Source organism: Electrophorus electricus, chromosome 7 (genome assembly GCF_013358815.1).
Source record: "Electrophorus electricus isolate fEleEle1 chromosome 7, fEleEle1.pri, whole genome shotgun sequence".
Lineage (NCBI taxonomy): Eukaryota > Metazoa > Chordata > Actinopteri > Gymnotiformes > Gymnotidae > Electrophorus > Electrophorus electricus.
Window position 1 is genome coordinate 11,669,315 of NC_049541.1, and position 15,287 is coordinate 11,684,601.

A 15,287-nucleotide genomic window follows, 5' to 3' on the forward strand; every position below is an offset into this window, starting at 1 on the left:
CACACACACACACACACACACACACACACACACACAGCAACACTCGGAAGTAAAGAATTGGTGCCATCGCACAGAGCGATTGCATTAATGACTTAGAATTGTGATGTGATGTTTCTTTGGGTGTGACAGGGCAATGTATCTCTCTCTCTCACAAACACACCCCGACACACACACGGACACGCAATGCTTAAGGCGGATATGTCTGTCACACGTTGACTACTGGAGTATTACACAACTCCAGGCCCCCACGGTCTCCCCTCTTCAAAGCAATTTGAGCCATAAATCCAAAGGCCCAGCGAGCCAAGACAGAGCCGCACTCGGGCATCCTCTGGCTCTGCCTGGGAAGGAGGCAGGCGGCAACGCGGCGAGGGCCAGGGCGTGACGCGGCAGCCGGCGGCGGAGAGGGGCCCTCTAGCCGCGTGGGACGGCACCTTATCGGCTGCGGCGATCGCTAGTAATTTCAGTGTACAGATGCAATCACCCACCCGCTCCGTCTGCCATGCCCGCTTCCCTCAGGACCGCACAACAATATGCCCCTGCACAATAGGGCCCGGACATGGCGCCCTGCCTCTCTCTCGGACCCAGGAACAGTTTGTGAAATGCTGGCCCACCACTCTTCAGCAGCCATTGTGATCTGGGGCCAGTTTCTGAGCAGCCGTAGTCATGGCACAGTATATGCAGTGAATACTGCTTTAGAGCCCCAGTTAAGGTTGCGCTGCAACTGAAACAGCAGGGCATGCAACAATCCAGAAGTTTGGCCCATGTCAGGGGACAGCGTAGCCTGGTCCAGTCCACACACCTCCCGAGATGGCCCACGTTTTAGCTCTCCCCCAGCACCACACACACACACACACACACACACCTCTGAACTGAACACTAAAGATCACTGAATACCTGACACTTGGGAAGAAAATGGACCCCCAGGGGCTCCTTAAGGACTACACTGCACAATACTGGGGTACTATCTGCATGGTTGCTACTAAGAACACTGTTGTTTCTCTAAACATCTCCTTTAGTGGGTCAAGAAGGTCAAGTACATCCAATGTAGCTTCCTCACACAGATCATTATACTGGCCCCACACAATGCGCCGTTTTCCCCTCGTACCTTCTGCGGGAACTAAAGCACACGCTATTTGCCAATTGTTTGTTGCTACTAGCAAAAAAATAAAGAATCCAAATAAAAGACCTGGCAGCACACAGGGTGACGCACTGCGGTTCACTGTAAAACACAATATTTGTTACCCAAAGTTACAGTAAAGGGCCACAAGGAGGCGCAAGGCACGTCACTGTACTCTTGAATCAGCTAATGAAAGAAAGCAGCTTCCACATCCATGTTAGCTTGACTTTAAAAACTTTAAGAGTAATGGTTTGGTGTTTTTGAACATGATTTCAATATTCCATGAGTTGGGAAAATACACAAATAAAACATTCAGCAGCATTTCTACTTAAACTTATAAGTTATAGCTTATTAAAAGCACACGTTAAGCATGTTTTCTGTGTTGTGAGTTCTCCTTTCAGTATTATGTGAGAAAACAGAAATACACATTTCTCAGAAAACATCATCAGTTTAGGACATTCTAGCTGGGGAAAATAGGAATTGTGTGCCTTTTGTTGAGATTACTGGTTGCCTTCAACACTAAAATATTAGATAATTTGGATTTAAATATAAAATTATGAAAACTTCTTAAAATCAGTGGAGCCAAGACTGAGAGCCCTGCAACTGTAGCACGGGAGAGGGCGTAATAGAATGCAGTATATTTATGGTTAAACAGTGCCAACCTGTGGCTACATTCAGAACCGCAGAGATTTCAAACTGATGCTCAGGCCTTTAAGCTCTCTTGTTTCAGAACACTTTAAATCACAGTGAGTTTATGCTGTTAGTACAAAGGAATAATAGTATCAGTGTAACAGCGTGGAAGTGGGCATCTAAGAGGTGTGTGTGGCAAAAGCTGTGTGAGTGCATGTGTGTGTCTGTGTAAGTCCATGTAATAAGGTACACAGCTGATCTATACAACAGTGGGTGGGAAAGAAGGAAATAGAGAAAGGGAGAGAAGGAGAGAGAGAAGGTGAGTGAGAAAGCGCGAGCGAACAAGTGAGAGAGAGAGAGCGAGAGAGAGAGAGAGAAAGAGAGAGACCTCTTTCTTTTGGCAAAGTGGCACCCAGCTGAGCACTGGCTCCAAGCCCAGTTAGGCCCCCTGCCCTGGCTGGAGTGTCTCCCTTTTACTTATACACACACACACACACACACACACGTACGTCTGTCCCTACTAGGCTGTCTGCCATGCAGGCCAAACCCCCAACCAGACCGACACATACAGAAACACACACACACAACCAACAGTCGGTCAGCTTCCTGGCTGACCTAAAACAACCCTGATCATGTCCGCCTCTCCACCACCCACTGGCAGCCTTCAGTGTGTGTGTGTGTGTGTGAGCATGAGTGAGAGAGAGAGAGCACGCGAGCGTGCGTGCGAGGTGCTGGACGCGAGGCTGGAAGCCAGACAGGGAGTGGCGGAGGGCAGCAGTAGGTGAGAAGGAGGGGGGAGGAAAGAGGTGGGGGGGGTGAGGGGAGGGGAGCAGGGCAGGGCAGCTTCCCATACGTGCCAACAGCACCCCTGACTGCTTCCGCTTTCTCATTCCTGTGGCTCAGACTGCCCTGCCTACGGAAACGCCCCCCCCATACACACATGCTTGCACGTACACACACGCATGAGGCACATACACAGACACACACGAACATGCAGACCCATTATTCTCTTCCACAACAAGGCTCACAAGTATTCATTCATCCGTCTGTCTTCCACACACACACTTGCTCCACTACACACACAGCAAAGGACATGTGGAAAATGCAGTGGGATCAAGTTGCATGTACAAATGTCCACCACAATTGCAGAGGACAGGAGGGATGGAGATTACAAATATTCAATAACTCCCATTCCCATACACAGCATATCATCACATAAGCTACATGTTTCTCGTATTTGTCCGAGTTGGAAGTAGTCAACATAAAGGATCACTGTATTGGCCAGCTATGAAACAAAGCTACAAGCAAAAACAAAATTATTGCAAAGATCATTAGAATGTATTAATTAACAGATTGATTAAGAATAATTATCACAGTAAGAATAGTATGATACAGCAGTGTAAAAAAAAAATCACTAATAATATGAATATGTTTAATCTGTTCTACAAAATATTTTATTAATTTAATTTAATGTGAAAATCAGTAAAGAAAGCTTGGAATCTGAATAATCTTCTTCAAATCTGAATAATGAAGACTCTAGTACTACCAATACCACTACTACTACTACTACTAATAATAATAATAATAAGAATAATAATAATAATAATAATTATTATTATTATTATTATTATTATTATTATTATTATATGAATAATAATATATTAATAATTATTATATTACTAATTAATATATGAATAATTATATTAACAATAATATTAACTTAAGCATTTGGTATTCAGATGCAAACTAAGATTAGGTTACCTTTCTAAATATGTTGTATTCTGTATTATATGTAATTGAGCAACTCTAGTGCTCACAATAGAGTACATAGAGTAGAACTACTCAAACAGCCTCATTACTCAGTTACTTGCAAGCAAGCACTTTAACTGGAATGAACCCAAAGTGAAGGGCCCTTCATCATTCAGAAGGAAAAATTCCAGCATCTGTCTGCAGCTGACAAGACACACTGTGCATATTCAGGATGATGAGAGAGATGTTTCACTGCTCGGTTTCTCTGTCCAGAACCACGCGCATGTTGGAAATAACTTTTTCGTGTGATGACAATAGTACGTGCTGTTATGCGTCAGCTGTAACTTTTTATGCTGTTTAACTTCAAAGTCTTTTGGGTCAAAATGAACTCAGAGTAAGCAATTATCGAGAAAGACAACAACCAAATTATCAAGCCTCAGTGGCTCTAGCCAGAACAGTAGCAGCAGCATAAAAACAAACACAGACTTCGTTCGGGGCCGGCACCTGGTGCCCCATGCGTCTGTGCCTTCAGCTGGTGCTGTTGCCTCCGAGGGGCCTGTACGTACCTTCTTGCAGCGAGACGAGGGGGGGTAAGTATTCTGGGATGTAGTCCCTCCTCTCGCCACGCAGGGCGTTGCGGGCGTCCGTGTCAAAGCCAGCGGCAGGAAACTGCAGCATGCTGCTCTTGCTGATGGGGAACTGTGGGATGGACTGGCAGAAGCCCACCGGCTCCAGGTTGTTGACGTAGTCCTCCAGCTCCGGCAGGCTGACCCCCATCAGCCCGAAGGCCTGGCCAATATCGCTCAGGCCCGGGTTGGTCCGGCCATCTGCCGAAGAAACAATTCGGCAAAAAAGCAAAGATAAAGTGGCATACTGTAGGTTGACATGTAGAGGAAAGGAAGGTGCAGTGTGTGAATGCTCCATGTGTCATGCATGGCAAAAGAAGGTTTAACTAAATACATTCTACCTTGTCACATCTCAAATGATTATTGACTTTGCAATAAAAACCAACATCAAACAAAAAAAACAAATCCATACATACACACACACACACATATATATATATATATAAAAACAATGTATGTATGTAATTACATATATATTATCCCTTGTACCTGACACTCACTGTCCTGTCTCCAAGTTGGTGGTGCTTCATCAAAATACAATAGTTTTAATTGGCATTGCTTCTCGGTTTCTTGACAATTCCAGCCATGAGAATTCGAGGCTAGGCTTAATTCGTTCTACCTCCTGTACAAAGGTAAGTAAAATCATAATGGAAATCTGTGACGGACTGGCTCCTTGGATGTGACAGCATGACAAGGCTTGCCCATCAACAAGGATGCTGCCCACATCTCTATGGCAACGGGCAGGCATCAATACCTTACACGGGAAAATTATCTTATTTCGTTACCTAATCTCGCTACGAATGAAAACATATGCAACATTTCGTCTTTTAAACGACTTTGTTGGAGTAATAACTCTGGGACCTGCTGTTTTAGCTAACTCACTACCGTAGATTAAAGACTACAGGATTTGCGCGCTAACTTTGTAGGCTAGCTAGTTAGCTACTTTAGTTAGCCAGCCTACATCACTAACAGCTTATTATAAAAGGTTTATTATAAAAATGTATATGTAGCTATTTCAACTATTTCCGATATATCCTAACTGACGTTTTTTCATGAACAATTCTCAGTCAGAACTACTGCCTTTGCCACCACACGCCCAGCAAACGTGAGCCAAAACGCGAGCTGCTTAGCTAGCCTAGCGCTAGCATGCTAAAGATGTAAACAGTGCGAGAGCAACTGCGGGTGAACGGAGGGGGGAAAAGCAGCACGATAAGAGCAAGACAGAGAGACTAACAGAGAGACGACGACACTCACAGAGCTCGGAGTAGCGGTGGCAGCCTCTCGCCAGCTGCTGGAGGTACCGCTCCAGCACGTCGGAGAGCAGGTCGCAGGCGGCCAGCTGCACCGCGTCCCAGCCCAGCGCCTGGCACATCTGAGCCACGGACACCCGCAGCAGCGAGCGGGCGTAGCTTTCGCACATCTCTCCGCCGAGAAACACGCCTTTCAAAACCAACCCCCGTCAGTTCCGTCTGCGGGCGCCGCCTGGCATCTCTTTGAAAGGTTCAGGTCCACAAAACGGCGTAGGTTGGTGTTGGTTTTTGTCGCATTTAGACGGATAAGAAGGTGGGCACTTCCACAGTAGGCGCCATTTTTACTTCCCAAACTGAGCACAATCGCCGAGCAATCGATTGGACATGCGCAGTAAAGCGTTTTTCGCTCGATTTTGTATACATTGTCTACCCAGCCTTGATTCTGTCTCAGGTGCTACGAAACTCCGCAGCATTTAAAAGTTAGCTTCGGGTTAAATAGTCATTATTTGTTATGTTGCTTTCGGTTACATGCTCATTTCTTGCGTCTAAAGGAATGCATTCCAAAGACATTGGACACGACTGCAACACGATGAGCCCCTTTTCATGCAAGAGTACGATCAAGCGCCCTACCACGCACGATCCGGTAGCAAATGACTAAATAATAAATAAGTCGCCATCTAACCAAATAAAAAACCAAAAAGCTTTCCCCTTCTGCAGTACTGCCAGGCAGGGCCTGTCCCCGAAACCCGTTTACCAACATCAGAATCCACACTTAGTGGAGTGCAGTCATACAGCACCGCAGGTCTGTAGGTGCCCCTGCATCTGACACGCTCATGATTGACTCTGCTGTTCAAGACGGATAACGAGGATACACCGGTTTTGACCTCCGTTTATTAAAATGAACGACGTGCGTACCATGAAGTCAACTGGGTCCAGCAGTGATCAGCCGAGGGTGACTATAATATAGGCTGGTGGGACTAACCCCGTTATTTTAGGTCAAGTCGTCAGAGGGGTCTGTTTAGATAACCTATGGCATCCAAGGGGATTAGTCATCCCAAAAGATTTCATCACCTTTAAAATCCCTGGATTATGTTTGATAAAACAAACTTTTAAATTTTGCAAGCACCCAATGTTCAACATTTTCTCCATTCCTAAATCCAGAACTAATCCATGGGCAGCTGTGGTAGCATTTTACAAACTCCTGTCTGAGCTTTAATTTATATTAAATCAATAAGGTTGGGCAACATATTTGCATTTCAATGTGAACGTCAAAGTTGCTGCTAACACAACATATGAAGAGCATTCAAAATGGATGGACAAATCAATGTAAGGTTTATTTATTCATCTTACAAACGGAGTACAACTATTCTTTAACTTGACACCAGAAGACTGAACAGGAAATCACAGCAACAATAACTGTCTGTATGGGTCCTCTTCATCTGCGAGAGAGAGAGAGAGAGAGAGAGAGAGAGAGAGAGAGAGAGAGAGAGAGAGAGATTTTACAAACAGATACTTTCAGATTCAGTAAATCTCTCAGGGTTGTTTTTTAAAGTGGATCTATTTATTAAACTGAAAGAGCAAACTTATGATGAACAGTACAAACAGTAAATACACTCATCAATGTACATATTCAGATTCCATTTAATTCTCAAACAGTCTATTGCAATAGAAAACAAACAGAAGTAAACGGATGATCTTATGCCACTGCTGCTTCCATGCCAACTCATTAGACTGTAAATATGACCACCAAGGCCAGATCGTTTCTCTGCATCAGCAACCATATTCGTCAGCTGAAGCAGATGCCCGGTAACCCAACATTACATTCATCTGTAGTACTAGTTCTGCCTCTAACAATCCCTGATGAGCATCTTAAAAATGCAGCTAGAGCTGGGATTGTAGGAGACTAGGGGTAGCACCTTGGGTTTGCTGTTTAAAATACAGAGTTCCAAAAGCTGAAACACACTGATGTGTTAAACCAAAGTTCATATGACTGAATGCACATCCATGAATTTGCTTTGCTCAACTGCCAACCATCACACTTTCATTTTCGATCGGAACCATGAACTTGCTGAAAAAAATAGTCAAAACACCTAAAGAAAACAAGTCTTACAAATAACAAATGATTTGTTTAATGTAGTCTGCTGTGTCTATAGCCTAATGCAAGCACAAGGGGAAAGTTCAAGTGCAAAGAATTTTAAGAGAGAAGTAAAAATGATTTCTCAGAAACACAAACTATATTAGGGGCAGGTTAGTCTATTCAGACACACCCACACTGCTACACTGTGTTACCTCTGACTTGCCTCAGTTCCTGTGAGAAGTGGATGTGCACAGGTTGTAAGAAGGTTAGTAAAGAAAAAGTGAAAATGAACAAAATTAATGAGATTAGTTAAGGCAAAATGTAACGGTTTCAATAATGGGCAACAAAGATTTAGAAAACAGGATTAACATAAAAGGTGCCAAATTAAAACAACCACCCAAAACAAATCGATGCACTGAAAATGAATCAGGTTGAAAAAAGGTAAAAATGGGAGGTTATTTGCCAAGATATTAAGTGCCATTAAACACGGAGGTCCGTATTGACAAAACGTCTCACGGTAAGAGGGCTGATAAAACTATCCAGCAGGGTGGTTAGACAAAGGGGGGGGGGGGGGGGGGGGGGGGGAGGAGGGAGAGAGAGAGAGAGAGAGAGAGAGAGAGAGAGAGAGAGAAAGAGAGAGGAGAGAGAGAGAGAGAGAGATGAGCAACAGAGACTGAAGGTGTGATGGGGACAGATGAGTGAGCACTGGAGCACATACAGACGGAGAGAGAGGGGTGAGTGCCTGCGGTCCGATGTGGAGCGTGCGCTTACAGTGCGGCAGCTCCCGAGATGATCTCTATGAGCTCCTTGGTGATGACTGCCTGGCGCGTGCGGTTGAAAGTCAGGGTCAGCTTGTCAATCATCTCAGCTGTAGTACAAGGAAACTTTTAATACAGTCGAAGATGACAACCAGAAATTAAACAGGCCAAAATGTCCAAGTTATTGCCACCTTCATGAATTTCAAATACTTTTAAACTATTTGCAGAGTAGCTGCACTTTAAAAAAACAAACAAACAAACAAAAAAACAAAAACAAAAGGGGGAGGGGGTTTAAAAATTTGAACAAGAAACAAGCTCGGCACTAATCTACCAGGTTGCCAAATGACAGCGCAGAGAGGAAGAGGACAAAGATGAAGACTCACAGGCGTTTTTGCTGGCGCTGTCCATAGCGGTCATCCTGGCACTCTGCTCGCTCGTGGTGGACTCCTTTAGGCTGTAGTAGATGATGTTGACCAGAGTGAACTCCTGATAGTTCCTCAGCACGTCCGCATCAATGTCATCATAGACGCCCATGTTCTCTGCATGGAAAAGATAGCCAATTAGTGGCCTCTCTCTGTTAGACACTTTTATAGCTATGCTTTTGTTAATAAGAGCAATACCCTGCCATGTTAACTTGAGACATAATGTACTCCAACAGGAAAATTAAGCAATTAAACTACGCAGCAGCAATTACTGAAAACAACACCCAACAGTACCTGAGTTTGCAACCGTCTCCATGGAAAACAGGGGCTTTTCGTCCGTTCTGTATGAAATGACGGACCTGCATGTCCGCAAACCAGGCAACATTTAAAAAAAGGGAAGTTTAAATGCCGCCATTTGAAGCATTCAGAATCTGACTCTAGATAAATGGCGTTGGGCGTCACATGCCTGAATCGGTTATAGATGACAGAGCCCTGGTCAAACTCATAGCCAGAATCCAGCAGCTCTGTGGCGATGATGGAAGCATCAGTGAACGTTGGGGGCTTCCGTCCCACCTCCTTACAGTTGATGAGAATGTGTTTTCCGTGGGTCCTGACGTTCGATACAGAGAATGGCGATTTACTGAAGAGACTGTCACCTGGGCATGCAATTTTGTTACCATCCTTTACAAATAAATGTTTCAAATTCGGTACCAGAGTCCCCCCGAAACTTTCCCTGACAGCACAGGGCGAACACACCTGTAGAGCAGGCCCCTGAGTTTGTCTCCCACATTAACCACCATGACCTCTTTGCCAGCGCCCGTGAGCTTAGCGATCTCATTCTTCATGGTTTTGGCCACACTGGAATGGATGGCCCCACAGAGCCCACGGTCAGACGACACACCAATAATCAGGTGCTTGTTCTTGTCCTCCGGAGCCTTGATGTCAGCCTTCTCATACAATGCTGAAGAACAGACACGAACAAAGACTCCTTAAAGCCACCCCGAGTCTCTTTATCCAAAGGTGTAGGCCAGGTGCAACTACTGCACATTATAACGAGGCTAAATTCTTATAGAGGAGCTGATAACTTACACAGAGCACCAGTTCCATAGACACGAGCAGGCTTCAAGGCCCTCTCGGCCCTTGAGTATTTGGCAGCGGCCACCATCTTCATAGACTTGGTGATCTTCTGGATATTCTTGACAGACTTCAGTCGAATGGTGACTAACGATCAAAACGATCAGTGACTTGTGGGAAGCAACGTCATGACTTACAGAAACGCACACCAACAGTGTAACGAATGCTGCATGCAGGCAATTACAGACTAAACAAATCAGATAATATTTTTAAGTGCAGACGTTCAGACAAAACATTTCACATATTTCACCCGACATCACAACTGTTACAGTATAAAAACCTTTAACGTTACTTACTGTCCTTCAGGGTAGCCATGGACCTGACCTGCCCACTGCAACAGGAACGGTTAATAGAAATGAGCACGTTAACACTCTAACGCCTTAATTGAAATGGAAAACTGAACCTTTATCTTAAATTGTGCTGTAAACATATAGTACACACTACACTTAATCCCGGCATATAATATTTGAATTAAACCCAGTAACCCATCGTTAGCTAGCGTTACCTTACTGACACAGCGAACTAGAATGCAACCAAAGCAAACAGGATAAACCAATAAAATTAGGTAACTTTACTTATGCATGTACACGAGCAAAATCCTAACGCAAATATTACATTATCGTTAACTAAATTAGACAGCTGAAGCTGCCAATATAAACGGTATCCCATCCTGGGAAGAGATCGTGGCCTACACAGCGGCGCGTCCTTGCAACCTCACACCCGGAACCCAGTCAATATCTAACGCTCCTTTCAACCGTTTTGTAACATCTCGTTGCAAATGTCCACTAATCGGCCAAGGGAGTCCTTTAAGATGTGACTTCTGAGATATTACCATGACGGGAGAAACACCGCCGCGCCAGCCCTAGCCAACATGTTCATCTACGATGAAGGTCAGAGTCGCTGAACTGCGCAAGCGCGTAGAGCGCGTAAAACCCGTGTTTGGTCTCGCGTTATTAGAGGAAGCACATGAAGTAATGAGGAAACACACACAACTCTACGTCATTGAGCGTGCAGAGAAATCAGTTTACCCCGGAGTCTATGTTCGAAACTAAAGTTTTATAATCAATAACATGGGGAAGGCAGATTTTCTAAGTCCGAAGGCGATCAGTAATAGGATCAAAGCCAAAGGCCTTCAGAAGTTGCGCTGGTATTGTCAAATGTGTCAGAAACAGTGTCGAGATGAAGTGAGTTTATGTGCGTTGTGTTGCTAGCTGGCTAGCTGTTAGTCAGTCAGCTAGTTAGCTGTTGTTAGTTAGCTGACCTATGTTTCTTTTGTAAGCTTTGGTCCAGACTTGCCTAATGCTTTTGGCTATACTCCTCTTTTAGAATGGATTTAAATGCCACTGCATGTCCGAGTCTCACCAGAGACAGTTACTTCTAGCCTCAGAGAATCCCAACCAGTTCATGGACTATTTCTCTGAGTGAGTCACTATGTTTCGAAGGTTATAAACACAAGTAACTACCTTCTGCTTCTAACAAGCTTAATGTGGTTTTTTTTCTTCTCTTTTCTCTTTTACAGGGAGTTCAAGAATGACTTTTTGGAGCTGCTCAGGAGACGTTTCGGTTAGATTCCAACTTAAAATCATATTCAAGTCATGCAAGGAAATCATCGCTTCATAATTGTTCATCCTGCAGTCCCTGTGTTTCTGTGTGTTCTCACAGGGACAAAGCGAGTTCACAATAACATAGTGTATAACGAGTACATTAGTAATCGGGAGCACATTCACATGAACGCCACGCAGTGGGAGACTCTCACAGATTTCACTAAATGGCTCGGGAGAGAAGGTAAATATACTACTTATAATCCTCCCATTGGTTTCAAATATACAAATATTTAATCCACTCGGGTTTGTGTTTGTGTGCGCACGCGCATATGTGGCTTAGGTTTTTGCAAAGTGGATGAGACACCTAAGGGCTGGTACATTCAGTACATTGATCGTGACCCGGAGACAATACGGAGGCAGGAAGAGCTGGAGAAAAAGAAGAAGCAGGATCTTGATGATGTGGAACGCACAGCAAAGTTTATAGAAGAGCAAGTGCGCCGTGGCAGAGAAGGCAGGGAGCCAGAGGTGTGTGGGAGTGAGTGTTGGGAGTGCTGGCAGGAATCATGTTCTGAGAAGCTCTATGGTCTGTCACTTGTTTCAACTGTCTTTCTCTTTTTGTGACCACAGGAGGAGCCAGTATTTACTGAGCTGAAGAGGGAGAATGAGGAGGAGAAAGTTGCCTTCAACCTGGGCAGTAGCTCCTCTGTAGGCCCTTCGAAAGCCAGGTTGCACTTAATCACACTGTGGAAAACAGTCAAGCAAAGCTCCGTGCAGTGTTAATTTCGTCATGGGTTTCTGAGCCATAGGCTGTGTGTACCTGCTTTCCAGTCAATGCAAATTGTCATGTTTTATTGCTTTTATTCCCAAGTATAACTGCAGGTCCAAGTGCCTTGAAAGTCGCTGCTTCTGCCAAGAGGAAAGACCATGTTCACAGTGCCAGTTCCAAAGAGAAGAAGAAGAAATCTGCACTCGATGAGATCATGGAGGTTCCTTCTCTTCTTTCCCTTCAGTACATGGATGGCTGTATAAGCAGTATCACAAAATGATTAATATTTAACAAGTTGTCTCATTCTTTTTGTTACTTTCAGTTAGAGGAGCAGAAGAAGAAGTCGGTGAAGTCTGATAACTGGATACGGTCGGACATAGTGGTCAAGGTCATCACCAAGAAGCTAGGAGAAAAGTATTACAAGAAGAAAGCAGTCATACGGGTCAGTGAGGACTGCCAAGACAGGCTTAGAAGTGTTAATGCTAGAGATGAACTCTCTATCTATCTATCTATCTATCTATCTATCTATCTATCTATCTATCTATCTATCTATCTATCTATCTATCTATCTATCTATCTCTAGACAGATATACAGAGTTGTAGTGAAGTACACACTTCTGAAGTTGGTTATGGGTTGTCGAGCTTGGCAATTGGATTGTAAACGTTTCGTCGCAAATCGAGGAGATGTCCTCAGTGCAGTTGTAGGTGCGGTTTCTGTTGTCCGCCTGCGTTTATATAGGGGTATTGGCATTATTGGATGTTATGAAATGGGCAAACGGGATTGGTACAAAAGAATGTGCTGCGTTGGTATAACCCTAAGGAAAATGATCTATATCTCCTACGCTGCTCCGTCATTAAATTTAATAACCCGAACGCAGACCAATTGAAATTCAGGAAACCAGACCACAACGCAGCACATATTCTAAAATATTCAAAGTTATTTCAACTTCTGAAGTTCTAGGAGGAGGAAGCAGCATAAATGACACTTTTGTGTTACCTTTCCATCACCCGCTATTATCGCCATTTGCTGTGTCTTATCTACTATCACATTGTGCGGTTGGTTTTCCACTTCTTGCTTGTCTGTCTGAATTCTGGATGTCCCACAGGATCTTACTTTTGTTGTTTTCCACCATTCTCTGTGGCTCCTTCTATTTGGACAATTCATTGTTCATGTATATGATCCCTGCTGTTTGGGTGTCTCTCTCTGCTTTCCCTGCCGGTATCATGCATGTTGCTACTAGGTGCTGGATGTCTCACAGGCTCCTCTGCGCACACTGCGTCTCAGGGGTCTTGTCTGGTGTGACGCAACCCCTGCTTTGACCGACCTAGTGCTTATTGCTAGCTTTGTCCTGCCATGATTCGTGCCTCTGTGCTGTCCATCAGTGCTACCTTTTCCAGGATTGGCTCACGTCAGCCATGTAGCCCATCTGTTTGAGGCACTCCATCAGCTTGTCCTTGAAAGCCATTTCTTGGATGTATTCAAGTATGTTTGGTGTCTCATCCTGGACATTGGGTCTTGCATTTTGTAGGTCTCTCCGCCTCCTTTGGGCCGGTGTTTCATGCACTATTAAGAGTTTTCTGTCTGCAGCTTCCATCTCTTGTCTTGACCAGCTTACTGTGTTTGCTGGGTATCATATTATGTTTATGGCTTTACTCTTATTATTCTCATTCATCTAGCACTTGTGGACCTGCCTTACCTTGTGGAGGTCCTTGGATGTTGCTATCCTGGTTTTCTCATTGTTCCAGTGTTCTTGGAGAATCCCTAGGTGTGTTCAGTTATATGGCCTTGTTTGTAGTTCAGTTCCCTCCAACCTGCTCACTTTTCTCCTTTTTACTTGCAGCCAAGCACACTTCTCCAGCCCGAATGACATTCCGACGTCCTTCCAGTAGATCCTTGTCAAACAGATCAGTAAATCAATGTCCCTTAACGTGTTGGCATACAGCTTGAGTTCATCCATGTACCTGAGATGGCTGATGGTAGTGCCCGAGTCCGTACCCTCACCCACTCTTATTGACGATCTGTCTCCGATCTCCTTGATATGTGCTACACTTTATAGGGACCTGGACAGTTCTCTTCAGATTGGCTTCTGGTGTTGTCCCCCAGAATGTTCCATATGTGTATGTGTTTACAGGAGGTTCGTGACAAATACACCGCTGTAGTGAAGATGATTGACTCGGGCGACAAACTCAAACTGGACCAAAGCCACTTGGAGACAGTCATCCCGGCACCAGGTAACCAATCACCTGGGGCCTGTCCATAGATTTCTAATTATGTGGCTGGTGATCTCACTCTTTTTCTTCTCTCTCTCTCTCTAACCCCTCAGGTAAAAAAGTTGTGATTGTGAATGGACACTATAGAGGCATGGAGGCTGTCTTGGAAGGCATCGATGAGAAAAAGTTCTCCGCTACTCTCACAGTAGACTCTGTAAGCTTCTCAGACGTATTCATGTGTTTACTGAGCCCTCAAGTCCTACTTAAATATGGATCTATGTTTCAGCTTGACAATGAGATACATGTATGATAAAACCTTTGTGCCATCTTAAGAAAAATCTGCATTACAGCAAATCACAACATGGCTTTCTATACCCTGTAGGGTGCTATGAATGGGCAGACGTTGGAGGGAGTTCCGTATGAAGACTTCTCCAAGCTGGCTTGAGGTCTTTGTGATGTACAGATGCAGGCGTTCACCCCGGACAGTCTCTACTGTGTCAGAGCATTCCTTTGAGTTTCCCGGCCCATGCGTGGACATTCCTGAGTACGTTAACGGGTCTTGCTACTGAAGCAGCTAAAAAAAAGAAGTCTGTAGGGTTTGTCTTGTTTTTTATTGGTTTGTCATCAGGCCACATTTTGAAATTGCCTACAATTAAAGTGTACGAGGATGTAACCACAGAAAGTATGTGATTGAATTCACAGTAAGACTTCGAAAAAGGAAACGAAACTGTACTGTATGAACAGTGTGTACTGTTTAAACAGAGACAAGTTTAATTATAATTATTAATTTGTTTTAGTGGTGAATTTATATGTAAAACTCCATTCATTCTGGTCAGCATAGTTTTTCATAATTACCACAAATCTGTTGTATAGGGGTATTTTAAAAGACACATCCATGATTGTATTTTCATAAGTAACCTCATCTTGTTTAGAATAGCTGAATCTGACTGCTTCTGCTCTGTTTCTCTCCCAATACACACACACACACACACACACACACACA

At 44.2% G+C, this 15,287-nt stretch overlaps 3 protein-coding genes across 5 annotated transcripts in view; 1 reads left to right on the plus strand and 2 right to left on the minus strand.

Annotated features, from left to right (window-relative positions):
- Positions 1-5,724, minus strand: part of taf3 (TAF3 RNA polymerase II, TATA box binding protein (TBP)-associated facto) — a 36,504-nt gene extending 30,780 nt beyond the window's left edge. Inside the window, exons 1-2 of the mRNA XM_027026829.2 lie at positions 5,377-5,724; positions 4,063-4,323 (exon numbers count right to left, since the gene is read on the minus strand). Of these exons, the coding sequence (XP_026882630.2) occupies positions 4,063-4,323; positions 5,377-5,542 (427 nt within the window). The 5' untranslated portion in view covers positions 5,543-5,724. The remainder of the gene's footprint in view (positions 1-4,062; positions 4,324-5,376) is intronic.
- Positions 5,725-6,681: 957 nt separating this feature from the next.
- Positions 6,682-10,672, minus strand: atp5f1c (ATP synthase F1 subunit gamma). Of its 3 annotated transcripts, none has more exons than XM_027026816.2 (9): positions 10,596-10,672; positions 10,060-10,094; positions 9,719-9,850; positions 9,386-9,590; positions 9,096-9,239; positions 8,924-8,988; positions 8,591-8,746; positions 8,221-8,317; positions 6,682-6,811 (listed from the first exon to the last, which is right to left on the minus strand). In XM_027026816.2, exons 1-9 carry the CDS (start codon positions 10,640-10,642, stop codon positions 6,808-6,810), a joined length of 885 nt encoding a protein of 294 aa, XP_026882617.2. In that variant the 5' UTR covers positions 10,643-10,672; the 3' UTR covers positions 6,682-6,807. The 3 variants fall into 3 exon arrangements, with proteins under 3 accessions (XP_026882617.2, XP_026882618.2, XP_026882619.1); XM_027026817.2 differs by having other exon boundaries at positions 8,168-8,317; XM_027026818.2 differs by lacking the exon at positions 10,596-10,672 and adding an exon at positions 10,456-10,538.
- Positions 10,673-10,745: 73 nt separating this feature from the next.
- Positions 10,746-15,286, plus strand: kin (Kin17 DNA and RNA binding protein). The gene is made up of 11 exons (XM_027026815.2): positions 10,746-10,947; positions 11,090-11,184; positions 11,283-11,326; positions 11,426-11,548; positions 11,648-11,832; positions 11,935-12,032; positions 12,176-12,293; positions 12,396-12,515; positions 14,206-14,305; positions 14,398-14,498; positions 14,667-15,286. The coding sequence occupies exons 1-11, from the start codon at positions 10,834-10,836 to the stop codon at positions 14,727-14,729; spliced, it is 1,161 nt and encodes a 386-aa protein (XP_026882616.2). The 5' UTR covers positions 10,746-10,833; the 3' UTR covers positions 14,730-15,286.
- The last annotated feature ends 1 nt before the right edge of the window (position 15,287 follows it).